Source organism: Delphinapterus leucas, chromosome 2 (assembly GCF_059928025.1).
Source record: "Delphinapterus leucas isolate spDelLeu-1000000601 "Yukka" chromosome 2, BTC_Dleu_Yukka2, whole genome shotgun sequence".
Classification (NCBI taxonomy): Eukaryota; Metazoa; Chordata; class Mammalia; order Artiodactyla; family Monodontidae; genus Delphinapterus; species Delphinapterus leucas.
This window is the reverse complement of record NC_143130.1, coordinates 37,970,368-37,998,173: the sequence shown is the minus strand read 5'-3', so window position 1 is coordinate 37,998,173 and position 27,806 is coordinate 37,970,368. Positions and strand designations below refer to the sequence as shown.

Genomic DNA, 27,806 nt, shown 5'->3' with positions numbered 1-27,806 from the left:
AGGAAACATTTCTGAGGGCTTATGGTGGGTGGTTAGGCCCATTTCCTAGCTTTAGTTCTATGTGGGAGTTCCTCCAGCCCTTCTCCCACCCTATCAGTTTTGCTTTTCTTTCCTCATTTCTGCCAGTTCTCTTGCTCTTGCTCTACTATTTTTCTAGCAATTTTATACTTTTCCAGATGCAATTTTATCATAGCGGTAAAAGATTATAGGTTGCTTATATATTTAGATGATGCCATGTTCTAAACTTCGTAATTGTTCTCAGAAAAATCTGGCTCTTTAATAATGGGAAAAAACAGTAACAGTTTTATTTCCTGTCTCTTTAGCTTTTATGAAATGTGGAAGCGAAGACACTGCTCCGGTTATTATCTTTGTTTCCAAAATGTTTGCAGTTGATGCTAAGGCTTTGCCTCAGAATAAGCAAAGGTAAGGATAAAGGCAAAGTTGGGCTGGGCCAGGGAAGTGGTGTAGGTGTGACGGGGCTGCAGTGAGGGTGTGGGTGGGAAGGTGCAGATAACGCTTTCTCTCCTCAGCCTGGAATTCGTATGCCGCAGCCCCTGCGGGAACATAAAATCTGCAGGGTACTTTATCTTTTTGTGATACCTCTGTGGGAGATGGTTGTTGAAATCTGCTCCGGGACTGTTGATTTGAATTCATGTCAGTTTGAAGAGCAGTAAGAGTAGTGGTAGCCACAGTTAACTTTTATTGAACATCAGGCAGGGTCTAATCTGAGCCTGTCTTGTCCGCCCTAGTAGAGATTGTTGGATGGGTGAGTATCTCTGCTGATCTTCGTGTGTATTGTGTGTGTGTGGAGGGAGATGGCTCATTTCTCAAGTTTCCAGAGTCTTGGAGGATCTATTCTACATCGTATGAGTTGGTCATGTGTCTTCCCCTCCTTCCCACCTGCACTGCCCCCCACCCCTCACTAGTATAAATGATTAGATCCCGACCATTTCTTGTGAGAGTTATTGCAGCAGTCTCCTAGCTGGTTCCCCTGCCCCAGTATCTAACTCTGCCAGTCCATTTGCCATCCTTCCTTCAGTATGATTTTGGTGTCTGGAATGAAAAGATTCACTCGATATAGGAGCTTGGAAGCTCCTCTTCTGTGCTATCCACAGCTACTCTGGGGGCATTCTGTGTAACAATTTTTCAAGTAACCTGAGAGAAAGGATATAAATATTACTTCTGAAGAAGGTCCTGGTACCTCCGGCAGCATCTCAGATCTTACTCTTTTATGTTATAATTAATAATGATGATAACACTAATGATTGGCTGCAGTTTATTAAGCTTATAATATTCCTGCCTCACCATTGATGATGCCACTTAGATCTAACAACCGTCCTGCAATGGAACTGTTTAATGTTTCAGTCTTACCTGAGGAAATTAAGAGGCCTTAAAAAGATTAAGTAGTGCACTCGAGGTTACATAGCTAGAAGGAGGGCAAAACAGTATTTGAATCTATATCTGTGGAGCTTGAAAACCTATGGTCTTCTACTTCGCTGTGTGGAATCTGGCCTACGTCATCCTGTGCAGTTTTTAACGTCCACCTCTAAATCTCGGCAGGCAGCCTTCCAACCTGCCTGCCCTTTCTAGATTCTGGGCCTTTGCTTTTGCTGTTCTCAACTGTACTCTTATCAAATTCTTGCTGAATACTTACTTGCTGATAAGTACCTGTTAGGTAACATCCTATTAGGAGTTTTTGAGGCAGTTCCTCTCCCTCTGAATCCTGAGTCTTTGTGTTCCTTTGGCTTCCTTCTTGAGAACCAACTTCTTGTAGTAACAAGACGTGATCTTCAGATAGAAGCCGCGTTCCTTGGTCCCTTGGTTCCCATCATCTCAGCTACCTGGTGGTGTGGTTACTGATTGTACCAACTACGGCCAGCTTTCCAGCCCTTTCTCTGACACTCTCCCAGCCCACCCCTTGGCCAGCTTCGCAGAGGCCAGAGCAGGAACATTCAGCTTGGAATCCTGAGGGTGGGTGGTTTTGTGTCGTTGCCTCTTTTCCTTTCTTCTCCAGATTCATCTCCCCAGTCTGCCATTTGACGCTCCGGTCAGCATTCTCACCTCTGGTCTCCTTCATCCCTGCTGTTGCTGACTGCCATCCCCTCAGAACTGTCATCCATAGTTAGCTCAACTACAGCCTCAATAACTCACCACCCACAGATGTTCCTTGACTAGTAGAGCTCTGTTTTCTTGCAAATAAATTCCTCTTTATTCTCAATAAATACTAGTTTACACAATGGGTTCTTCATATAAAACCTTGCTGACTTCTCTTCCGTCTGCTCTGTTTGCCTCTGCCACCACTCCTGGTACTCACAGCAGTGCCTGGCACATAGTAGACGTTAACTGGATGGATTGGATAAACATGTAGATGGACAGCAAGCCTGCATGCATTTGATGTTGATTAGTAAACATAAAATGCTAATCACGTTGTGAGCTCCGGCGGGACGAGGGTTTAATATGTGTGAACAGGCATGCTTCTTTCTTAACCAAAGCTAAAATAAAGCCACATTTACTTAACGTGATGATGATTTTATCGTCTTTAACTCCTTCTGGATGGGAGACATAGCCTGATGGTCACGAGTGTAGAGTTTGGAGTTATCTGTATTTGAATTACGGCTCCTCCATTTATTGTCTATGTCACTTTGGGTCGTTATGTAAATTTCCTAAGCCTCCAGTTTCTCGTCTGTAAACTAGGAGTAGTAATACCTGTGTCATTTGTTTTGATAAATATGTGCTATAATATACATAGAGTGAAGAACACAATGTCCGTATCATAGTGATAAGCCCACTGGAAGAGACCGTTTCTCTCCATGTGCTAACAAGTTCATCGGGGCTTTTTTTCCCACCCTGTTTGTAGTAATAATAATGTATTCTGCATTTATATTTTAATTCATACTTTTCAGATACTCTTATAAAAGATTTTAGCAAAAGTCCAGAAACAAGGTAAGTTATCTAAGGATTGATTGAAGGAGCAGCTGGAGTGTGTAGCCTGAAGAAGAGAAGGGGGAGGGGAAGGGCATGAATGCAGATGGTTGAAAGGAAAGCAGAGGGAAGAAGGTTTGCTGGATGTTGCTCCAGAAGACAGAACAAGAGCCATGACGAGAAATTATGAGGAAGCAGCTTTTGTCCTGTGTTTGAAAGGCCTTTAACATGTAGAGCTTCCAGTAAGGAGGAGCTTATCTCTTGTAGCGAAACTGCCAACAGGTTTGATTGCCCAACGACACCTGAGCAAGCCATTCTCAAAGATCGAGCTCTCATTTTTTTGTGTCTTACAGCACAGCCCTACCACCTGCATTGGGATGGGTCTGACTAGAAGGGGCCGACTCCTAGAACCGAATTCTTCGATTTCGTGGGTCAGGTGCTAAGGGAGTAGCATTGGTGTCCAGCCCTAGTGGGAGGTCTTGTCTAGCAGGCAGGTGTCTGAAGAGGATAGCAGTGGACAGTCAGTGACTTAAGCGTTCACCTCCCAGGGTAGCCCACACAAAGTAAAAAGGGGTTTTAGGGTACCTGACATCAGGATCTCTAAGAGCATGTGGCCATTTAGAATGCACGTGGACAGTGCACTCTCAGAATGGCCATCTGAATGGATTCTAGTGCTTAAGGAGAGAGAAGGGGAATGGGGAATGGCAGGTTGGGAGACGAGATTATCAGCCAGGTGTCAAGTCAGAGACCAGGGGGTGAAGCAGGAATCATAAAATCACAGTGGGGGACAGCAGGGGAGGCAGGCACAAAGTGACAGGATCAAGCAACGTGACCCACCCCCCAGATGAACCCCCCAGCAGACAGCCAGACACACCCGCGCACTGCCTTTTCTCTGGTGGTACGTGGGTCTAACACAATGACTGATAATCACCATTTGACCTCTTATCCTGATGAGTCGCCAGCGTTCAGCCTGACCCTTCTTCTTGGACCCCAGTTCTCCATGAAGATACATTTTTGTACTTGAGGAGAAAACCTCAGTTTCTCATTGAAGTCTTATGCTTGTCTCTCTACGGGGGTATTCTGAGCCCCGGTGTCTGTTACTCACACCCTTCCTTTTCCTGTCCTTTGCCTTATTGAGGAGGAACATCGGTACCTAAGAAAGGTTCCGTGCTGTTGTGTGTGGCTCTGTGTGGGGACATGGGCTCTCGCATGTCAGTTCATAAGCTCAGACTAGCTGAGGACGCAGCATTCTCAGAGAAAGCCCGATAGGCCTTCTCTCTTCTTGCTGCAGTCAGGGAGAGAACTTGGAGAAACCTTCCGCCCAGAAGGGACTGGGGACCAACCATCATCTTCTCCAGCCACGTTAATACTTGCTGTTTCTCTACTTGAAGAGACTGAGAGATGCTTAACGTTGCCAAGTGTTAACGTATCTGTGGTATCCTGTAGACCTCTCACTCAGGAGGAGATTGCTGAGAGGCATGAACATGCAAGACGAAGGCACGCGGAGAAGCTGGCAGCCGCGCAGGGCCAAGCACCCTTGGAGCCCACCCAGGACGGGAGTGCCCTTGAAACGAGTCCACAGGGAGAAGAGCTGAAAGGTATAGCTTTCCTAAATAGGCTTTGGTGAGACGGGATTTTTACTTAACTTGGGACACTCATCCTTTAGCTCTTGGGCTTTTTAGCTTTAAAGGTAGCTTTTATCAGTATACTTTCATTCTTGGTGTTTCCTTGCTGAAACTGGGCTAAATATAGCATATTCCCTGTTCCCTCTGAGTTTCTCAGCAGTCCCTGGATTGGAGAGAGCATTCCTGGCACTCATTATCCTTTGGCTTCTGGCAGGTGATGAGCAAGAGGTGGAGAGTGAGACCCCTAAACCTGTGCCCCAGGAAGGAAATGACCGAGAGCCTTTTATTGCATTTGCTCGAGTATTCAGTGGCGTGGCTCGAAGAGGAAAGAAAATTTTCGTCTTGGGGCCCAAATACAGCCCTCTTGAGTTTTTGCAGCGGGTAAGAATTGGAAGTAAAATGTTAGTTTATTGTTTCAGGGTTCTGATACTTTGTCAGATTGGTTGAGATTGGTGATTACCTTATTAGTAGATTTATTTTGTCTCTAGAAAGGCACATTCAGGTGAATCCATGTACTTCCTCTCGTGTTAATTCAGTAACATTTGGTAAATCTGTCTCGCTTAGTAGCATTTAGGAAATTAAACCAGTATATGAACCAAGTTTTCAAACCTTATTTAGTTAATTTTAAGGCTTTTCTGCTCAAGACTAGAGGAAGGAACTGGTAAGAACAGATGTCATGTTGGAGCCAGGGCAATAGCAGATGTTCAAGAAATAGAAAGATCCAAAAACTAGGTGGTACAGGCCAAAGGCATGGGCAGTGAGCAGGTGATAGGCAACAGTTTCTTGGCAGGCAGATCCCAGAAATTGATCAGGAGGGTCTGAAAGTCAGTGAACAGCCAGCATCTAAATATGTCTGAGCCAAAGGGCAAGTAAGAAACCACAAGCTAGAGCTGTCAGAACATTTTTGGGCATAAACAAGGTATATATGTAGTAAATACATGATAAAGGTCATAGGATGAATGCCAGAGGTCCAGGGAGCCAGTCAGGATCAGCAAGAAGCAGTAAGTTAGGAGCTTCTAAGACGTGCAGCGTCACGAGCAGAAAAGCACGTGCTCCTCTCCTTGCAGGTTAACCAGGGGAGCTGCTGTATGAATGAGAGAGAGGGAGATGGCAGTTGACAGAAGTCTGTGCCGTCAGATGCCTTGCTTTGAATGCTAATTCCATCAGTTTTAGCAGTCTGATCCTTGGACATTGCAGTGCTGAGTGGTGGCTAAGCAGTTCGTGCTAGTCTGTAACATGTTTGGATTTAGCAAGAAGGAGCGCAGCAGTTGGTGTGTATAGGGTTAGGTTTTATGGGAGGGAGAAAGTGCTGTGATGGCATGTATAAAAATCCATTGATGATCATCTTACAATCTTGGTTTACACATAATTGATAGTTTGTTATTTATCAGAAAGTGTGCTCTTGGTTAATTTTTTTCCTTTTTTACTCTCTAAACTGTCAAGAGGAGTAAGAAATTGTTATTTAGTGAAACACTGATTTATTGGGCATTAGAAATTCCACGAGGACGCCAGTTTCTCTTCTGTACGTAGTGTATCTTTGCTCTTGTGGGGCTCAGGATTGAAATCAACTGCTTATGTGTTAGATGACTAAAGCAGGAATGATAAAATGAATTGACAGCACAAGTGACTCCTTATTTCAGTAATTGGATCCCTGTAAAGCCTAATTTCAGCTACCTAAAAAAAAAAAAGTGAATATTTCAGACATATCCCTTCCTGGAATTTTGTGTTTATCCTTTGTATTATTTTTTTCTATTGCTGCATGTTACAGATGACCACAAATTTAGCAGCTTAAAACAATACATGTTTTCTCATCTCACAGTTTTGTTTTCGTTTTTTAATTGGTCCTGCCTTCCAGTGCAGCCCAGAGCAAATCCACTCTGCCTTATCAAGCACACACTGTGTACTTTACTTAATCCTTACCACCATCATCACTCAACCGTCCTGCCATGAGTTTAGTATTATTTTACTATTTTCTTTTTACAAATGAGAAACCGGAGACTCAGAGAGTTTGAAAAACTTGCCCAAAGTCACACAGCTAGGAAGTGGTGGGTCAGGGCTTTGAATTCATATCTGTATGGCCCCCAAAGCCTGTGCTTTTTCCACTACACCAGTGGTTCTCAAAGTGTGATCCCAAGACAAGACCAGCAGTACCGGCATCTCCTGTGGACTTGTTAGAAGTGCAGATTCTCAGGCGCTGCTCCAGAGCTACTGAAGAAGACATTCTGGGGGGTTAGACCCAGGAATCTCTTTTAATAATCCTTCCTGGTGATTTCCTTGCCTGTTCAAGTTTCAGAACCACTGCCTACCATTCTGCTTCCCCACCTGGCTGCTGCTTCTGTTCACATCTGACCGAGAATTTATAGGTGACTTCTCTAGGGCTGGACATTACTATGTCTCTGGAGCAGAAATGTGCTGCACACACACACCCTTCCCCCAAACACATACACACACATGCTCGGTAACCAGAGTCTTTTTTTTTTTTTTTTTTTTTGCGGTACACGGGCCTCTCACCATTGTGGCCTCTCCCGTTGCAGAGCACAGGCTCTGGACGCGCAGGCTCAGTGGCCATGGCTCACGGGCCCAGCCGCTCCACGGCATGTGGGATCTTCCCGGACCGGGGCACGAACCTGCGTCCCCTGCATCGTCAGGCGGACACTCAACCACTGCGCCACCAGGGAAGCCCCAGAGTCATTCTTAAAACTGCAGATATGATGTATCCCTTTCCTACTTAAAGTTCTTCAGTGTCTCCCCAGTGCACTAAGGAGAAAGCCCAAACTCCTCAGTGTGGCTTTTGTGTGATGTATCCCTTACCTGTTTTCCAGCCCCCTGTCTACACAGACCTATTCATGTTTGCTACGCACATGAACTAGAAATGTTGTCATCACCTGGGAGCTTGTTAGAAATACAGAATCTCAGGCCCCACCCCAGACCTGCTGAATCAGACTCCGCATTTTTTTTTTAAATGTCAACCTTAAGTTTATTTCTTTTTGAATTTTATTTTATCTATTTTTTTATACAGCAGGTTCTTATTAGTTACCCATTTTATACTTATTAGTGTATACATGTCAATCCCAATCTCCCAGTTCATCACCCCCCCACCACCACCCCCAGCCACTTTGTCCCCCTTGGTGTCCATACGTCTCTACATCTGTGTCTCTATTTCTGCCCTGCAAACCTGTACCATTTTTCTAGGTTCCACATATATGCGTTAATATATGATATTTGTTTTTCTGTTTGACTTACTTCACTCTGTATGACAGTCACTAGATCCATCCACGTCTCTACAGATGACCCAGTTTCATTCCTTTTTATGGCTGAGTAATATTTCATTGTGTATATGTACCACATCTTTATCCATTCGTCTGTCGATGGGCATTTAGGTTGCTTCCATGACCTGGCTATTGTAAATAGTGCTGCAATGAATATTGGGGTGCATGTGTGGTTTTGAATTATGGTTTTCTCTGGGTATATGCACAGTAGTGGGATCACTGGGTCATATGGTAATTCTGTTCTGAGTTTTTAAGTAACCTCCATACTGTTCTCCATAGTGGCTGTATCAATTTACATTCCCACCAACAGTGCAAGAGGGTTCCCTTTTCTCCACACCCTCTGCAGCATTTGTTGTTTGTAGATTTTCTAATGATGGCCATTCTGACCGGTGTGAGGTGATACCTCATTGTAGTTTTGATTTGCATTTCTCTAATAATTAGTGACGTTGAGCAGCTTTTCATGTGCTTCGTGGCCATCTGTATGTCTTTTTTGGAGAACTGTCTATTTAGGTCTTCTGCCCATTTTTGGATTGGGTTGTTTGCTTTTTTAATATTGAGCTGCATGAGCTGCTTGTATATTTTGGAGATTAATCCTTTGTCTGTTGATTCGTTTGCAGATATTTTCTCCCATTCTGAGGGTTGTCTTTTCATCTTGTTTGTAGTTTCCTTTGCTTTGCAAAAGCTGTTAATTTTCATTAGGTCCCATTTGTTTATTTTTGTTTTTATTTCCATTACTCTAGGGGGTGGATCAAAAAAGATCTTGCTGTGATTTATGTCAAAGAGTGTTCTTCCTATGTTTTCCTCTAAGAGTTTTAGAGTGTCTGGTCTTACGGTTAGGTCTCTAATCTATTTTGAGTTTCTTTTTGTGTATGGTGTTAGGGAGTGTTCTACTTTCATTCTTTTACATGTAGCTGTCCAGTTTTCCTAGCACCACTTATTGAAGAGAATGTCTTTTCTCCATTGTATATCCTTGCCTCGTTTGTCATAGATTAGTTGACCATAGGTGTGTGGGTTTATCTCTGGGCTTTCTATCCTGTTCCATTGATCTATATTTCTGGTTTTGTGCCAGTACCATATTGTCTTGATTACTGTAGCTTTGTAGTATAGTCTGAATTCAGGGAATCTGATTCCTCCATCTCCGTTTTTTCCCTGAAGACTACTTTGGCTATTTGGGGTCTTTTGTGTGGCCATACAAATTTTAAGATTGTTTGTTCTAGTTCTGTAAAAAATGCCATTGGTCATTTGATAGGGATTGCATTGAATCTGTAGATTGCTTTGGGTAGTATAGTCATTTTCAAAATATTGATTCTTCCAATCCAGGAACGTGGTATATCTCTCCATCTGTTGGTATCATCTTTAATTTCTTTCATCAGTGTCTTATAGTTTTCTGCATACAGGTCTTTTGTCTCCCTAGGTAGGTTTATTCCTAGGTATTTTATTCTAGGAATGCAAGAGATTTCTGTGCATTAATTTTGTATCCTGCAACTTTACCAAATTCGCTGATTAGCTCTAGTAGTTTTCTGGTGGCATCTTTAGGATTCTCTATGTATAGTATCATGTCATCTGCAAACAGTGACAGTTTTACTTCTTCTTTTCCAATATGTATTCCTTTTATTTCTTCTTCTTCTCTGATTTCCATGGGTAGGACTTCCAAAACTGTGCTGAATAATAGTGGCGAGAGTGAAATCCTTGTCTTGTTCCTGATCTTAGAGGAAATGCTTTCAGTTTTTCACCATTGAGAATGATGTTTGCTGTGGGTTTGTCGTATATGGCCTTTATTATGTTGAGGTAGGTTCCCTCTATGCACACTTTCTGGAGACTTTTTATCATAAATGGGTGGTGAATTTTGTCAGAAGCTTTTCTGCACCTATTGAGATGATCACATGGTTTTTAAGATGTTGTTAAAGATGGTGTATCACATTGATTGATTTGTGTGTATTGAAAAATCCTTGCATCCCTGGGATCAATCCCACTTGATCGTGTTGTATGATTCTTTTAATGTGTTGTTGCATTCTGTCTGCTCGTATTTTGTTGAGAATTTTTACATCTATATTCATCAGTGATATTGGTCTGTAATTTTCTTTTTTTGTAGTATCTTTGTCTGGTTTTGGTATCAGGGTGATGGTGGCCTCCTAGAATGAGTTTGGGAGTGTTCCTTCCTCTGCAATTTTTGGAAGAGTTTGAGAAGGATGGGTGTTAGATCGTCTCTAAATGTTTGATAGAATTCACCTGTGAAGCCATCTGTCCTGGACATTTGTTTGTTGGAAGATTTTTTTTTTTTTTTTTTTTTTTGCAGTACGTGGGCCTCTCGCTGCTGTGGCCTCTCCCGTTGTGGAGCACAGGCACCGGACGCGCAGGCTCAGCGGCCATGACTCATGGGCCCAGCCGCTCCGCGGCACGTGGGATCCTCTCGAACCGGGGCATGAACCCATGTCCCCTGCATCGGCAAGCAGACTCTCAACCACTGTGCCACCAGGGAAGCCCTGTTGGAAGATTTTAAATCACGGTTTCAATTTCATTGCTTGTGATTGGTCTGTTCATATTTTCTGTTTCTTTCTGGTTCAGTCTTCGAAGGTTATAGCTTTCTAAGAATTTGTCCATTTCTTCCAGGTTGTCCATTTTATTGGCAAACAGTTGCTCATAGTAGTCTCTTAGGATGCTTTGTATTTCTGCAGTGTCTGTTGTAACTTCTCCTTTTTCATTTCTAATTTTATTGATTTTAGTCCTCTCTCTCTTTTTCTTGATGAATCTGGCTAATGGTTTATCAATTTTGTTTTTCTCAAAGAACGAGCTTTTAGTTTTATTGATCTTTGCTGTTGTTTTCTTTGTTTCTATTTCATTTATTTCTGCTCTGATCTTTATGATTTCTTTCCTTCTGCTAACTTTGGGTTTTGCTTGTTCTTCTTTCTCTAGTTCCTTTAGGTGTCAGGTTAGATTGTTTATTTGAGATTTTTCTTGTTTCTTGAGGTAGGCTTGTATTGCTGTAAACTTCCCGTTTAGAACTGCTTTTGCTGCATCCCATAGGTTTTGGATCATCGTGTTTTCATTGTCATTTGTCTCTAGGTATTTTTTTATTTCCTCTTTGATTTCTTCAGTGATCTCTTGGTTATTTAGTAACGTATTGTTTCTCCTCTATGTGTTTGTGTTTTTTACGTTTTTTTCCCTGTAATTGATTTCTAATTTCATAGTGTTGCGGTCAGAAAAGATGCTTGAAATGGTCTCAATTTTTTAAAATTTATTGAGGCTTGATTTGTGACCCAAGATGTGATCTATCCTGGAGATTGTTCCGTGTGCACTTGAGAAGAAAGTGTAATCTGCTGTTTTTGGATGGAACGTCCTATAAACATCAATTAAATCTATCTGGTCTGTTGTGTCATTTAAAGCATGTGTTTCCTTATTAATTTCCTGTTTGAATGATCTGTCCATTGGTCTAAGTGAGGTGTTAAAGTCCCCCACTATTATGTTTCTGTTGATTTCCTCTTTTATAGCTGTTAGCAGTTGCCTTATGTATTGAGGTGTTCCTATGTTAGGTGCATATATATTTATAATTGTTATATCTTCTTCTTGGATTGTTCCCTTGATCATTATGTAGTGTCCTTCCTTGTCTCTTGTAACATTCTTTATTTTAAAGTCTATTTTATCTGATATGAGTATTGCTACTCCAGCTTTCTTTTGATTTCCTTTTGCGTGGAATATGTTTTTCCATCCCCTCACTTTCAGTCTGTATGTGTCCCTAGGTCTGAAGGGGGTCTCTTGTAGACAGCATATGTATGGGTCTTTTTTTTGTATCCATTCAGCAAGCCTGTGTCTTTTGGTTGGAGCATTTAATCACATTTAAGGTAATCATCGATATGTATGTTCCTGTGACCATTTTCTTAATTGTTATGGGTTTGTGTTTGTAGGTCCTTTTCTTCTGTTGTGTTTCCCACTTAGAGAAGTTCCTTTAGCCTTTGTTGTAGAGCTGGTTTGGTGGTGCTGAATTCTCTTAGCTTTTGCTTGTCTGTAAAGCTTTTGATTTCTCCATCGAATCTGAATGAGATCCTTGCTGGGTAGAGTAATCTTGGTTGTAGGTACTTCCCTTTCGTCACTTTAAATATGTCATGGCACTCCCTTCTGGCTCATAGAGTTTCTGCTGAGAAATCACCTGTTAACCTTACGGAGTTCCCTTGTATGCTATTTGTCATTTTTCTCTTGTTGCTTTCAGTAATTTTTCTTTGTCTTTAATTTCTGCCAGTTTGATTACTATGTGTCTCAGCATGTATCTCCTTGGGTTTATCCTGCCTGGGAGTCTCTGCGCTCCCTGGACTTGGGTGGCTGTTTGCTTTCCTGTGTTAGGGAAGTTTTCAACTATAATCTCTTCAAATATTTTCTCGGGTCCTTTTTCTGTCTCTTCTCCTTCTGGGACGCCTATAATGCGAATGTTGTTCCATTTAATGTTGTCCCAGAGGTCTCTTAGGCTGTCTTCAGTTCTTTTCATTCTTTTTTCTTTATTCTGTTCCACAGCAGTGAATTCCACCATTCTGTCTTCCAGGTCACTTATCTGTTCTTCTGCCTCGGTTATTCTGCTATTGATTCCTTCTGCTGTATTTTTCATTTCAGGTATTGTATTGTTCATCTCTGTTTGTTCTTTAATTCTTCTAGGTGTTAGTTAAACATTTCTTGCATCTTCTCGATCTTTGCCTCCATTCTTTTTCTGAGGTCCTGTATTGTCTTCACTATCATTATTCTGAATTCTTTTTTTGGAATATTGCCTATCTGCACTTCATTTAGTTGTTTTTCTGGGGCTTTATCTTGTTCCTTCATGTGGTACAAAGTTCTCTGCCTTTTCATTTTGTCTATCTTTCTTTGAATGTGGTTTTCCTTCCACAGGCTGCAGAATTGTAGTTCTCTTGCTTCTGCTCTCACATCTCACAGTTTCTGTGGATTAGGAGTCCGAGTTCAGCTTATCTAGTCCTGCTTAGGGTCTCACAAAGCTGCAGTGAGAATGTTGACTGAGTTGTATTCTCATCTGGAGGCTCAGCTGGGGAAATATCTGCTTCCAGACTTCCTTAGGTTGTTGGCAGAATTCACATCCTTGTAACTGTGAGCCTGAGGGCCCCAGATTCTTTTGACTGCTGTCAGCTCCTAGAGGCTGGCTGCAGTTTCCTGTCATGTGGACTTTCCCAGCCTGGATGCTTACTTTGTCAGGCCCAAGAGGAGACTGTACAGTGAATTTACTGGCAAGACAGAGTCTTGTGTGACCTGAGGTCATCGTGGGAGTGACATCCCATCACCTTTGCCATATTCCCTTGGTGAGAAGCAAGTCACAGGCCCCACTCACATTGAGGGGGAAGGGATTGCACAAGGAGGTAAACGCCAGGAGGCAGGGATCATAGGAGGACCGCCTTTAGTCTGTCTGCTCCACCCTTCTGTTGCTTTTCCCTATAGTTTTACAACCTGTGTGTGCATTACTAAAGAATATCCTGTTTGTGTACTTTGTTTAAATGGAATCTTACTGTAGTTATTCTCCAGTTTGCTTTTTAACTTAACATTGTGAGGTAAATTTATGTTGGTGCTTATCCTGTAGTTCATTTATTGTTCACTGCTGCATTGTATTTCATTATAGAAATATTTATCCATTCTCCTTTCAATATGTATTTCGGCTGCTTTCCTTTTGTGCTAATCGAAACAATGCTACATTGAATATTTTTGTACATCTTCCTTGTGCATATTTGCAAAAAATTCAAGGTAATATGCCCATAGTGGAATTGCCTGTGTGTATCTTCAGCTTAACTGGATAATTCCACATTGTCTTCCAAAGTAGTTCTGTCCTACACTCCCAGCAGCGGTGTTTAACAGTGCCAGTTATTCCGCGTCCTCTCCAAAATTTGGTATTGTCAGACTTTTAATTTTTGCTAATCAGATGGGTATGATATGGTGTTTTGTTATGGTTTCAATGTACATTTTCCTTATTACTCTTTTAACATGTTTAGTGGCCATTTTTGTTTTCTCTTATGAAGGCATCTCTTTGGGTCATTTGCATAATTTTCTGTTGTACAATATATACTTTTATATTGGCTTTTATATATTCTGTATATTAATTTTGTATATTCTTTTGTGTATTCTGAATACTAATTCCTTGTCATTTTTACGTTTTGCAAATTCCTTCTTCAGTTTGGGACTTGTCACACTTCTTATTTAGTGTCTTTCAGTGGACAGTAGTTCTTAATGTTAATGTAGTTGAATTCATCAGTCTTTCCCATTATGGGTTTTATTTTTTGTAACTTGTTTAAGAAAATTAAAATTATGACTACACTGAAGACACAAAATTTTCTGTTTTCTTCTAAAGTTTAATGTTTTGCCTTTCATGTTTAAATGTTTAAGTCAGTGTTTGTATTATATATGGTATGAAGAAGGGATCCAATTTGATTTTTGTCCGCATACAAATAACCAGTTGTTCCAACACCATTAATTGAATAATTCTATCTTTACCCACTAATCCCCTTTGTCAATTCTGTAATAAATCAAATTTCACATGTACATTGGTCTGTTTCTGGAGTATTAGACTTCATCTTTTCTGTTTGTCTGTCACTGTCTCTATTCAGTGTTGTCTTCTTTTCTACATGTTTTGACATCTAAAAGGCCAAATTCCTCTACCTTGTTTTTCTTTGTATCTCGTTTATTCCTAACTCTCTACTCTTCTCTATAAACTTTACAGTCATCTTGTCAGGTGTCATGAAAAGTCCTGTGGAGACTTTGGTATTGATTTAAATCGGTACATGTATGGCACTAGTCAACATTTTGCAATGCTGAATCTTTCTATCCATGCATGTATTAGGTATAGCTCTTCACTTATTTCGGTCATTTAAAATGTTTTTTATTAAAGTTTTATCATTTTCTCTATAAAAATCTTTAATCACTTTTGTTACTAATTCCTAGCTCTCTTATATTTTGTTGATATTGTAAAAGTTACTGTTTTAAAAATATATATTTTTTCTGTTGCTGATTTATAGACATACAGTTAGTTAAGTTTTGTATATTGGTCTGTGGCCATCTTGCTAAATTGTCTTAGTAATTATAATTTATCTGTAGTTTGCTTTAAGTGGATGATCATACTGTCTATGAATAATTCTGTTTCTTCCAATTTGATCCTTATATTTTAAATTTCTTCCATCCTATCTTTAGAGCTCCCCTACAGAGTTGTCACTGAGTCAGAACATGTACATTTAAATGTATCAGGTGCCTGAAAGGTCATCATTTTCATGAAGTTTCCAGGTCTACCCTAACACATTATCTTCTCCCTCCTCTGAGATTTCATGAGTTTACTTGCCTGTACTGCTTTTGTGTCACTCACTCTAGGTTTGCAGTGGTAATTATCTTTGTATATGTTATGTCTCGGACGTTTTATTCTCCTCCTGGCACTGGCACAGTGCCTTGGACCTTTCGGTATCAAAGATAAGTTGGTTCCTTGGTTGAAATGCTTTCAGGGCACTTGCATTTATATGGAGATCACTGAATAATTCGAGACAATATCTTGAATAACTTGAGACAGTATCTCCATAAGAATAAATGTGATGTAGGGGGAGTTCATAAATCTCTTATCCCTGTAGCATATCTTTGCATGTGAGTGTGCTGTGTCTTCTCATGAGTCCCTAATATTTCACAGCATGCTCTCTTCCAGATGAACAGTGTAGCATATAATATCAATAGCAGTTGTTTGGCCATTACATGGCATGTTTATTATGTCTAACTGCTCTTCCAAAGTTACTCATTTTCATGTTTTGCTCAGCATTAGCACCAGCCCTTGTTGAATGCTTAAAGGATATTGTAAGATTATAATTGGCATGACATTATAATAATATTATTACGATTTTAAGTGGTAATAGTAATAATGAGCATTGAAATAATAGCATAGTGGTCACCAGAACTGGTGTTTGACATGGTTCATGTAAATACTAGCAAAGGGCTATGGGGATTTTTGTTTGTTAGTTAATGTGGTGCTACCAGGTCACAACAGAATTTATATTACTTAGCCATAAAGCTTATGATTATGTGGAATTCTTGACAATTTTTGAATATTTGAGAGGTTTCACTATTTCAGAATTTATTCATAAACTGAGACTTATTTTTGTATCATGCCGTTTCAGATTTACATGTTTCAGGTTTACATGCAATATGACTGCACTATATCTTACTTTTGAATAAAGTAACTTTGTAGGTATTAACTAATCTTTTCATTTGATGCCTTCTAACTTATCTTCCTTTATTTATTTTATTTTTTTGCCTAGGTGCCATTAGGCTTCTCAGCTCCATTAGATGACCTTCCCCCGGTCCCCCACATGGCATGCTGTACCCTGGAAAACCTGTATCTTCTGATGGGAAGGGAACTGGAAGATCTAGAGAAGGTACCTCCAGGAAATGTGCTAGGTAGGGTGGTGCTATGTATTATATCTGTAGTCCATTCTGAGAGATTACCTGTCATACAAACTAAGTGAAGTCTTCAAAGGAAATGACTTTGACCTCGTTTTTGGTTTGTTTATTTTTGTCCGGTGTCCTTAGGCTTTAACTTAGTGCATTTGAGTAATTAGCACGCACAACAATAGCTTGCTGTAAATTATGGTAGTTCTACTTTGAAAAAAAGTAATCTGTGAATGCTCTGTCCTAAGCTGGGGTTCCATTTGTTTGGGAGCAAGAAGGAGAATTCCTGCTCACATTAAAGTGAGTCTAGATGAACAAGACACTTCTGGTTCTAAATTATCGGAAACTATTCTGATGTAGAGGTCTATTTTCTCGCAATATTTTTTATCCATTGAATGTTGCTTTATATTATATATCCATAAATACTGCTCCTTATCTCCATAATGTTTATTACTTGCTTGGCTTCTGCTCTTTGTGTGCAGAATTCACATTTTAAGGTCCTTAGTGCAATCCTAAAGACTTAGCCTGAGGAATTTCCCTTGGATCATCACAGGAACCTGAGTGTTGTGGAATGTTGTATCCCATTCTGAACCCTTAGGGTCCCTGTCAGCTATAGAGCTATTTGTTGGGTGATTGCTTGGGCTGGGGATTCTTTTTATGTTTTAGAGAAATGATCTAGACTACTGGTCCAGAACAGCTGGATTTTGTCCACTTCAGTCCAGGAAGTATGCCAAAGCATTTTGACGCTCCCTTGCTGAAACACATTCTTTTTAAAATTTTTTCATTCCTTTTTTGTTGTTGTTTTGTGCTTTTGGTATGAAATTAGTAGAATTCCTAGCTTCTCATCAGTATTACCCATTCTTTTCACCCCTTTGGAAAATGCTATTGAACCTTAACAATTGATATAACTTTACGAGCTTCCGCAGCCAGAAAAATATTTTATCAGGAAGGACATGGGAAGATGAATGGAAAACACCCTAGTTTTGTTTATAAGCCTTCCTTGGGATTACTGTATTTCTCTTGATTCAATTAATTTTGTTTCTTAAATGGAAGGTGAGGTGGAAGATCTCTTAACACAATGTTCAAGTGAAAGAAAAGGTATTGAATAAAGGGTTGAGTGAATGGTTTTTATAATATCCCCTCCAGTTAAGGTTCATTGTTTGTGCTCTTTCCCCAGTAGAGGTTAGGAACTTGACATGCAATAGTTCTGGTTTCCTTCTTTCTGTTTCTAGATTTCCATATGCTGTTCAGGACTGAGGTCAGCTAGGTTATAAGTAGGGAAACCATCTCTCTTTCATCTGCCTCCTAAGGCAGCCCTTAACGCTGCCATCTGCTACAGGAGACCTACTACAAGTTAAAACTGTCTTCGTCTTGGAGAAAAGAGACATGCCTCATTCTCTTTTACTGATCTTTTAAAACATTTTGAGGGGCTTCCCTGGTGGCGCAGTGGTTGAGAGTCCGCCTGCCGATGCAGGGAACCACGGGTTCGTGCCCCTGTCCGGGAAGATCCCACATGCCGCAGAGCGGCTGGGCCCGTGAGCCATGGCCGCTGAGCCTGCGTGTCCGGGGCCTGTGCTCCGCAACGGGAGAGGCCACAACAGTGAGAGGCCCGCATACCGCAAAAAAAAAAAAAAAAAAACATTTTGGGGTGGTGCTACGAGCTAGGGTGGTGGAGGTGATTAAACATTCATTTACCAAATTCAGTGATAAAAAAATAACATGGACACCCAACTTTGGGACAAAATGGGTTAAGGAGAAAAGCCAGATTTATTTTGTTTAAGAATTAGGGTTGTATTTAGCTGCAGGTAACCAAAAAACCGACTGCATAGTCTTAAACTTCACTCAGTAGGAAGTTTAAGATAGAGGACAGAGAGTTGAGGGCTGATGGGATGGTCCTCCTATGTCATCAGGGAGCCAGGTTCCTTGTCTTGGCCTGTTTGCAATCCTCAGCGTGTGGCTTTCGTCCCCATGGAACCAAGATGGCTCCTGCATCTCCAGGAATCACATCAACATTCCTGGCAGGAAGAGGGCACAAGGGCCAGAGTCCTTCTCATAGCACTGATGTTTTTATTTGGGAAGAAATGCCCTCTTAGTGACCAATGTATATCTCCTCATTTCTTTGTAATTTTGTCATATGATCACCCCTAGCTGCAGTGGAGGCCAAGGATTGAGTCTCTTATAGTCTCTACAATTAAGGCAAGGGATATTGGGGTTGTGAATGGCTTTTGAATAGCCAGTCCATGCTGTCAGCCACATTTCCTCCACATTGCCCTGGTGTTGCCTGAGGCCCCTTCATTAAGGCTCTGTTTCTTTACATTAAGGAGGAAGATAGTCTTCCAGAATGATTATAAATGTAACATGGAAGGGCTGGAACCCAGCCAGCCACTTCGACTTACCTTCTGCATTGAAGCAGATAGTAATGTTTTCCTTCTGTTAGTCCAAACCTCGTGGAGCCCCATGCCTGACTAGGGAACGTGAGTATACCAAAATTCTGGTCATAGTTCTGCCACTAACTAGTTATGTGGCCTCAGGCCAACTGTATAACCTTTCTGGTCCTCAGTTTTGCCACACGATTTGGACTGGAGTAATTTTTACCAACATTTCTTATAGTAAAAATAGAACAGCTACTTTAATTTCTTTTTCTTAGGAGACTATTTATGGACTCCCAGGGCTTCTTTTGTTATATTTATCATATATTCTGAACTTTAAGGACAGAACATTAAATAGCATCGTATGGATACATTTTATTGCTGTAGCTGTAAAATATAAACAAAATCATATTTTGTACATCTTGTTTGTAAAATACATGCATACAAATGTAAAAAGAAAGTACAAACAAAATTCAAGTTTAAAATTGCCATTATATTATGGCAGGTTGACATTTCAGTGAGGATGGAGTAAGATACAAATTCTTAGTACTTTTGTCATGAAAATCTTCCCTGGTTTATGTCAGTATACCACTGGTTGAAAAAGTCCTGAACTAGATTATCTCCAGGGTTCCCTCAGGCTTTAACTTTTCAGACTTGTGTTTTTTAGAGAAAAATCTTATTTTAGTTATTAGGATATTTCCCTTCCTAGTATTTCTTAGAAGGAACAGTACATTTTTGATATGGTTACTTGGTTGGGTTGAGAACCCATTTCAATAGCTCTATCAGAACATCTTGAACTAGTTACTAGCCTGAGAGTCAGAATTACCTTTTGTAAGGCAAATTTCACTTGTTTATTGATTAAAAAACTGGAGCATATGTAGCAGTAGTAGCAGTTTCATAAGCCAGGTGTTTAATAAAAGCAACCTTTCAAAGCTAGGAGTAAGTTTAAGGCAGGACAGAGGAAAAGGCCAAGAATTCTGGTATGTTAAGAGGTGAGCAGCAAACAGAACAAGAGAAAGCTAATTGCCAGCAAGGGTAACACATGCCGGGATTCTAGCTCTCAAGTTTCTATGTCAGCACTGTTGTTGTTTCCTTAAAACAGGTTTGTCTTCCTGGGGCAGGGGTTGGGCAGGGGGTGAATGGAAAGAATAAGTTGAGTGGCTGAAGGTGGTTGAATTAATCTACATGTTCCAATTATCTGTTGCTGCATAATAAATCACCCAAAGCCTAGTGGCTTAAAACAAAGGCACTTGTAAATTTTTCATGAATCTGCAATTTGGACATGGTTTGGTGGGACAGCTTGTCTCTGTGCCACATGGTGTCGGTTGAAGTGCTCAAAGCCTGGGCGCTACAGCTCTGTGAAGGCTCTTTTCACTCACTTGTCTGCTGTTTGATGCTGGTTGTCGGCTGGGACCTTTTCTGGAAGTGGAACTGGGGCTGGAGCATGTGGCCGCCTGGCTTCCTCACAGCATGGTGGCTGAATTCTGCAGGTGAGCATCCCAATAGGGAGAGCCAGGAGGGAGCTGTATCAACTTTTATGACCCAGCCTCTAAAGCCTTCAGTCTCATTTCCGCCACCTTCTCTTTATTAAGAAGTGAGAGTCGCTAAGACTGGTCCATATCAAAGAGAGGGCACTAACTCCACCTTTGATGGGAGATATGTCAAGGAATTTGTGGACATGTTTTAAGATGACCACACCACTAATCATAGATAATTTCTTGTTTCCTTTTGTATTTTAGCAGGCCCGTGGTAGGACACATATTGCAAGTTAAGACATAGCGATTTTCATTGTGATCAGGCAGGCCTGTAAGCTTCGTTTTTACTCTTCCTAACTTAGATAAAAAGTTACAATTCTCATTTTAATAAGAAGATAGTAGAGTGATATGACCAATACCCATATGCTTTTCATCAGAAACGATACCAAGTCAGATTTATCAGGTGCAGATGAAAATTTTTGTTGGAGAGGGAAATGAAAACATTATATGGCATTCTTGAACAAGTCAGTGTATATAGTCAAAGTCTAAAGGAAAGTTCCTTTATTGGCACTTGAAAAATGCAGATTTCACACTTGAACTCAGCTATAACTCACTTGGAATGCTTACACCGACTAAGTGTGGTTAGATTTTATGGTCTGGAAATAGTCAATTTAAAGTTTAAAATCATTTAATTCCAACCTGATGTTTGAAAAGTTGGTATAGATGGGACCAGAGAAACCTTACTGTGTTGAACACACAATAGTCTTTTGTTCAGTTCTCTACTGAGAATTTCTCTAAAAATAAATGTTTGCTACAGGCTCTTATTAAAATGTGAGGGGAAATTGAATTAGGATTCCAAATCTTTAGCCTTTTCTTACACACTTTTAGATCTCTTCCATATGGTTAAATCTTTAAAAATTTCAGGGGCATATTCTAAGAGGAAACATGATATTCCTCTTTTTGCAACATGAAGAAAATAATAAATATTAATTAGCCTTTTCCTGAAATGGTTTTAGTTTTGCCATGGTTGGTTGCTGGGTTGATAGGAGATCAGTGTGGATCAAATGGAGAGAGTGTATGTGTTCTCCTTAGTCATGTGGGGTGACTGAAGAGGCAGAAGCCATTGAAGGGTTTTACTAGCAGATTTGATTTGATTATTTCAAGGGAAAGCTCGACGGTTTGTGACTCTTAAGCCTTTGTAGTACATTTGTAATACTTTAAATTCACTTACTAGTGAATTTCTTTTAAATATACCTTACCATCAACATTTCCACTTGGAAAGACTCTGTTTTAATCAATAAATAACCAGCAGCCTTGCTAGGCATTTCTTAGTATTAATAGTTCCAACTGATTTTACTAAGTTTTCTTTGCAGATGTAATGAATTTGTTCTCCTGTTTCCTAAGAGTTATGTATCTTATTTCTTTTTATTTTTATTGCCTATAAAAGTATGATAAATAATAGTTATAGCTGCTGTTCTATCTTGTTACTTCCTGACTTTAGTGAAGATATTTCTAGTATTTTAGTTTCAGGTTTGCTGATACCTATTGATTCATATCTCTTAATCATGCTAGGAAAGTTTTGTTTTTTTTTAAAAATCAGGAATAGATACTTAATTTTTATTGATACATTCTCAGCCTCTGAAGACAAGGTTATAGAGCTTTTCTCCTTGCTGTATAATTGATATCATGAATTATATTTATTTCCTGGTTATTAAGATGTCCTTGTGTTTCTAGAAAAAACAATACTTGAACATTTTCATATTTTCTCCATGCACTGTTAGATTCAATTTTCTAGTATTTCATCCAGACTTTTCTTGTATTACTAATAAAATTGACATTATTTTCTTGGTGTCATGGTAGTTCCAAAATGGGAAGCTTCCATCTTTTCTACCCTCTAGAGCTGCACTGTCCAGTTGGTAGCCATTAGCCGTATGCCATTATTTAAATAGATTAGAATCAGATAACATTAAAAAAAGTTTACTTTGGGGCTTCCCTGGTGGCGCAGTGGTTGGGAGTCCGCCTGCGGATGCAGGGGACACGGGTTCGTGCCCCGGTCCGGGAAGATCCCACGTGCCGCGGAGCGGCTGGGCCCGTGAGCCATGACCGCTGAGCCTGCGCGTCCGGAGCCTGTGCTCCGCAGTGGGAGAGGCCACAACAGTGAGAGGTCCGCGTACCACCAAAAAAAAAAAGTTTACTTCATTCAGATACACTAGTCGCATGTCAAGTGCTCAGTAACCACATGTTGCTAGTGGCTGCCATTTTGGACATTGTTATTCTAGAGAAATTTCTGTAGAATGTGATAATCATCGTTTCTTTGAAAGTTTTGAAATAGTTCACTTGTAAATCATCTTGGCAGGGCACATAAAAAGTCTGATTCTTTCAATCTGGTAGACTGTCTTTCTCATGATCAATTCTGTGTTTGTGTTTTCTTTATTTCTTCACTATATAAGTTTGTCTTTTTTATTTTGAGGTCATAAGGCTTATATGTGAATTCTAAGGGTTATGTTTTTTTAGAAGTTCTTTTTAAAAGATGGTTTTCAATATAATGTGGGTCATGATAGAGATATATTTGAAAAGTTCAGGGAAGCTAAATAAGAATTATCTCTTACCATAGGGATAACCACCAGTCTTTTTTTTTTTTAATCTGTATATGTATATTTTTAAATTGTGATAAAAATGTAATAACACAACATTTACCTTCTTAACCATTTTTAAGTGTATAGTTCAGTAGTATATTTTTAATAAAAAAAAAAATCACACTTTCTCTCCTGTTTTGTAACCTGTATGTTTTTCTCTTGGAGATAATCTCTTCTCACAATATTTATAGCTTTTTCCCTTGTGTTTAAGTATATTTGCTGTAACCCTTAGAACAGTGCTTAAGAGTGGTGTCTTAGGGCTTCCCTGGTGGCGCAGTGGTTGAGAGTCCGCCTGCTGATGCAGGGGACACGGGTTCGTGCCCCTGTCCGGGAAGATCCCACATGCCGCGGAGCGGCTGGGCCCGTGAGCCATGGCCGCTGAGCCTGTGTGTCCGGAGCCTGTGCTCCACAACGGGAGAGGCCACAACAGTGAGAGGCCCGCGTACAGCAAAAAAAAAAAAAAAAAGAGTGGTGTCTTATTCCTTTTATAGTATAGGAATTCCTGTAAACATTTTAGTGTTTCTATGAGATTTGATCTGGATAGTTTTTATGATGAAAATAAAGTATCCTCCTGTTTCTGTTTACTAGGTTAATTTTTTAAATGTGGATAGATATTGAAATTTATCACGTGGTGTTTTCCACACCTCTCAGGTGATACATGTTTTTCTCTTTTGACCCACTTATATTGTGAATTACATTAACACGTTTCCTAATATCAAACCAGCTTTGTATTCCTGGAATAAACTATTTGATGAGTATATTTCAATATGTTAATAGAGCAATGAATTCAATTTGCTAGTAGTTTTTCTGTAAAGTGTTTATAGTATTTGTAAGTTTGCCTGATCTATAGTTTTTTGTATATTTTATATTTGTGGAATTTAGATATCAGCTTTCTACTAGCTGCATGAAGAAATAACAAATTAGGGGATATTTTCATTGCTTCTTCTTTTGCAGAACAGTTTAAATGACACAGGAATTTTCTGGCCCTTAAGAAATTTGATGAACACCATGAAAGCAACTATACCTGGTTGGTTGTCAGTTGTGATTTGATAATGTTATCAATTGTTATTGTCCCTTTTTTATTCAAAAGAGTTGGGTCATTTTTTTTCAAATGAAACTATTTATAGCCTGAATCTTACTTATAACTTTGGCTGGATTTCTTTAGTTTTATATGCATTATTCTTTTTATCGTTACATTTTTATACACACTCTAATATCAACACTTTTCAACCAGTGTACTGCAGTTGCACTTAAATGCGACAAGCTGTTGATCCCTTTAGTCCTTAAGGCAGCTGAGCAGGTTATGGAATAGCTGGAGCCCTCTTGCCTGTTACCTAAGATTGAATTGTTACCATATGTTTTAGTAAAATGCTTATTTTAAGATTTGTCTGTTGAATCCTCATTTTCACTCACTGGAGTAACTGGCTAAAACTACATAACTTCTTTTGAATAGATAGACTAATACAGCTTCATAACCTAAGAATTGACTATTAGTAAGCTTATTGCCACTCTAGATATTATATGAGAACAAATGATTATGTGATGGGAATTTTTTTTCCCTTCCGTCTCCAAATACGATAGTCCTCTTTTACTCTTAAATGGCACTTACAAAATAGAGACCAGCTTGTCAGAGGAAATAAAGGAAGAGGTAATTGAAACAGCTTTTGCTGAAGTTTTTCAGTTGAAGAAAGGTGCGACATGGGTTAATGGTTTGAAGGAGTGGTTGGGTCAAGGCAAAGAGAGAGGGAAAGTGTGTGTGTGTGTGTGTGTGTGTGTGTGTAATAGAGTTTGATAATAGTTGTTTTTCAGAGAGAAAAAGAGGTAGTGAAAGGGGAAAGATGAGGGATGCAGTGAAATGTTCAAATGGTTAGTGGTATATAGAATATAACCTCTCTCAACTCAACAGTGTAAAAAACATGGTCGGCTGGTGAGAGTAAAGAAGGCTTGGGAGGGAATAAGATTTTGAAGATGTGATAATGCATGGAGAAACCATAGTGAGCAGTTGCTAGCAGATCATCAGGTTGTACCTTGACTAAAATAAATGGGATTGCAGTGAGGCTTTGGGAAGACATGGAGATGGGAAGTCCAGTGAGTATTGCTCAGACATGGAAATATAAGATTGTCTTGAGTCGAGTGCCCGTCATAGAGGGGACTGTATATTGGCTATTGTTAGACATTTTGCAGCTGCCCCAGGTCTAAACGTGGAGGAAATAACCACTGAGACCTGGTTGGCCGGGAGGGGGCAGGCTCACTTGTCACTGAGCCACCTCATATAAACTCAGCTTATAGGCTTGTTGCAGTTTCCTCATCTCCATTTGTTTGTGGCCCTACCAAGCCTATTTCAGACAGAATAGTTGAAAAAGTGAACAGTTGTATTTAGAACTTACACATAATAGTAAACGTACTACAGGTCATATTCCATTTCAAGTGATATTGGAATCACACTTGTGAGTTGAATAATTATTTGTATAATGGTCATGCCAGCACTGGGGAGGCCAGAGCCTGGAATTTAGCTAAACTCATAAGACACTGACAGATCAAATGTCAGATATAGGAAGCTGAAAGCGTAGGTGGTAATGGATAAAGCAGAGGTCAAGTTTAAGAAGCTGATGGTGAGACCTTGGACCTCTTTTCTTAGAATTTTTAATGCATGACAGAATGGGGAAATAATTTGACTTCCGTAAATGGTTAAATGAAATTTGGGAAGCAGTCCTTGATGATTCACACAATAGTCTTGTTGACAAGGCCAAATTTGGTTTTATCCAGCTGACAACTGACTGTCAAGATACTCTCTTATACCCCCTAAATTGATACCATCCATTGGAGTACAACTTGGCATTGTATATCAAGAGTTTTAAAGATAATTATATCTTGAAAAATAATCATATCCTTTGACCCAAAAGTGCTACCTTTAGGGATTGATTCAGAGGGAAATAATATTGTACACAAAGATTTGGCTATGAAGATATTTATCATAGTCTTAGGGGAGAGGGTAAATGGTTAAATGGAATTTTTAAAAATTTTTCCAAAAAGAAAGGTATTTCTGCAAAGACTATGAAGATAGTTTGAAGGAAGCTGTTTTATGGATTTTGAGTGGTGGCAGTAATTAAGAAGACTCGACATCTCTTTTGGTCTTTTCAGAAAAGATGAAGTATGTGGTTTAGAGGAAGGTGTGATGTTGGAGGGAGAAACACGTTTCTAGTATGACCTAAAATGTGGCAGACCCATTAGATGTGAAAGTAGTCAAGGAAATGCATGTATTTTAAAATCATGAGATATTGTTTTATAACAGTTAGAATGGTGGAATTCTTAAAATCTGGCAGTATCCTGTGTTGTAGGGATGGAGCAGTGAAAACATTTATAAACTGTTGATGTAAATTGTTAATTGGTACACCACTTTGAAGAATAGGTGACCACAAGACACAGCAATTCCACTTTTAGGAATATATCTTAGAGAAACTTTTAAATCTTGCAAACAAGGAAACATGTACAGGAATTTTCATAATAGCACTAATTACGATAGCAAAAAAATGGGAGGGGAACAACCTAATTATCCATTGACAGAAGAATGGATAAGTAAATTATGGTGCAGTAGAATATTATACATGGATGAAAATGAACTACACTATAAATATCAACTTGGGTCAGTCTCACAAATAGTGCATTTTAAAAACAAGCCAGTTGTCAACCATTTATGTAAAGGTTAAACACATGTAAATATTGTATATTGTTTAGAAGCAGATACATATATAATAAAAAAAAATACATGAAAAGATAAACAGCAAGTTCAACAGAGTAGTTCCCTTGAGAGAGGATGTGATTGGAAGGGGTAAAAATTATTGGTAATATTCTCTTTCGTCAGGTGAATAGTGAGCCTATATTGTCTGTTTTATTTTTCTTTTTACCTTTTTTGTACCTGAAATATCATCTAATTTATTATTTTTTTTGAGTCAGAAGGGAAGACCGTGTTAATATCTTTCTTTGACACCATTGGTGCTGTTTTATAGAATTTATCCTGTTGAATTGAGTGGAGAAGTACGAAGTATATGGATTGGAAATAGGATACTCTGGGTTAAAATTCCAGCTGAGCAACTCTAGCTTTGTAGCTTTGGGCGAGGTACTTACTGTGATCTTTCACTTCATCTTGCAGATGAGAATAATGGGAAGCAACAGGATGATGCCTCTTATTTTGTTTCAGAAAATATCAAAAGGCAACAGGTTAATTAAGCAACATGGTTATTACCATTGATTTCCATGGGAAATACTATCGTTAATTAATTGACTGCCAGTTGTCACACTTGTTAAGAAAATAAATCATAAGTGAAGCACATAATTGTTAAGATTAAAGAACACTTTTCTAATTTAGCATGTCACTTATTTAAACGTAACTCTTTTGATCTAATTGAAAAATTCAAGTTGGCCGCCATAAACATTCTGGGGAAAGTACTCTGTTGTTCTTATGAAGCCTGTCTGAAAAATGTCCTCCAAAAAATGTAGGTAGAGAAGAAATCAGATGCTTTGGCTCTTACTGAAACTACTTCTCTGACTCTCCCTTTCATCCTTAGTTATTCAGAGTTAACAAAGAATCAAAACTTCCGGTAACCTCTTAAAGAGAAAGCTTGAGCTAAGTAGAGATGATAGAAGGAATCAGTTTCCCGGAGAAGCAAGGCAGAAAGGGTGAATTCTTGAAACTTCTGAATTGCCAACATGGATGCTAGAACTCCATTCCATTTGGGTCGGAGCCTGACCCCAGAAGTGTATGTTTTAGAGGAGGAGAGTGGCTGAGGCAGAAGGCGGTGGCTTGCAAGTTGGAGGAGGTAGAGAATTTTCTATTGAGAAGCATGTATACAAGCTTGAACACAAAGTGAAGACATAAGCAGACGGTGATGGTGTCCCAGATACTCCGTGAGAGGCCGCATCACGTGCCTGGTCAACAAAGCCATGAGCTGTTCGGGGTAGATTCAGAGTTAAGGTTTGATTTTTGATTTTTTTTTTTTTTTTTTTTGCAAGAAGGTTTTAACTATAAAAATAGGTATATATTCTTCTGAAATGTTATTCTGAAAATATAGTGATTAATAAATATAAAGCGTACCACAAAATAGCAGTATAATTT

The 27,806-nt window shown here is 39.5% G+C and overlaps 1 protein-coding gene across 4 annotated transcripts in view; it reads left to right on the top strand.

Moving 5' to 3' along the window:
- Positions 1-27,806, top strand: part of EFL1 (elongation factor like GTPase 1) — a 132,475-nt gene that overhangs the window by 34,764 nt on the left and 69,905 nt on the right. For all 4 annotated transcript variants that reach the window (XM_089906708.1, XM_022554491.3, XM_089906710.1 and 1 more), the window contains 4 exons: positions 324-423; positions 4,369-4,520; positions 4,762-4,928; positions 16,084-16,222. In XM_089906708.1, coding sequence (XP_089762834.1) covers positions 324-423; positions 4,369-4,520; positions 4,762-4,928; positions 16,084-16,222 — 558 coding nt within the window. The remainder of the gene's footprint in view (positions 1-323; positions 424-4,368; positions 4,521-4,761; positions 4,929-16,083; positions 16,223-27,806) is intronic.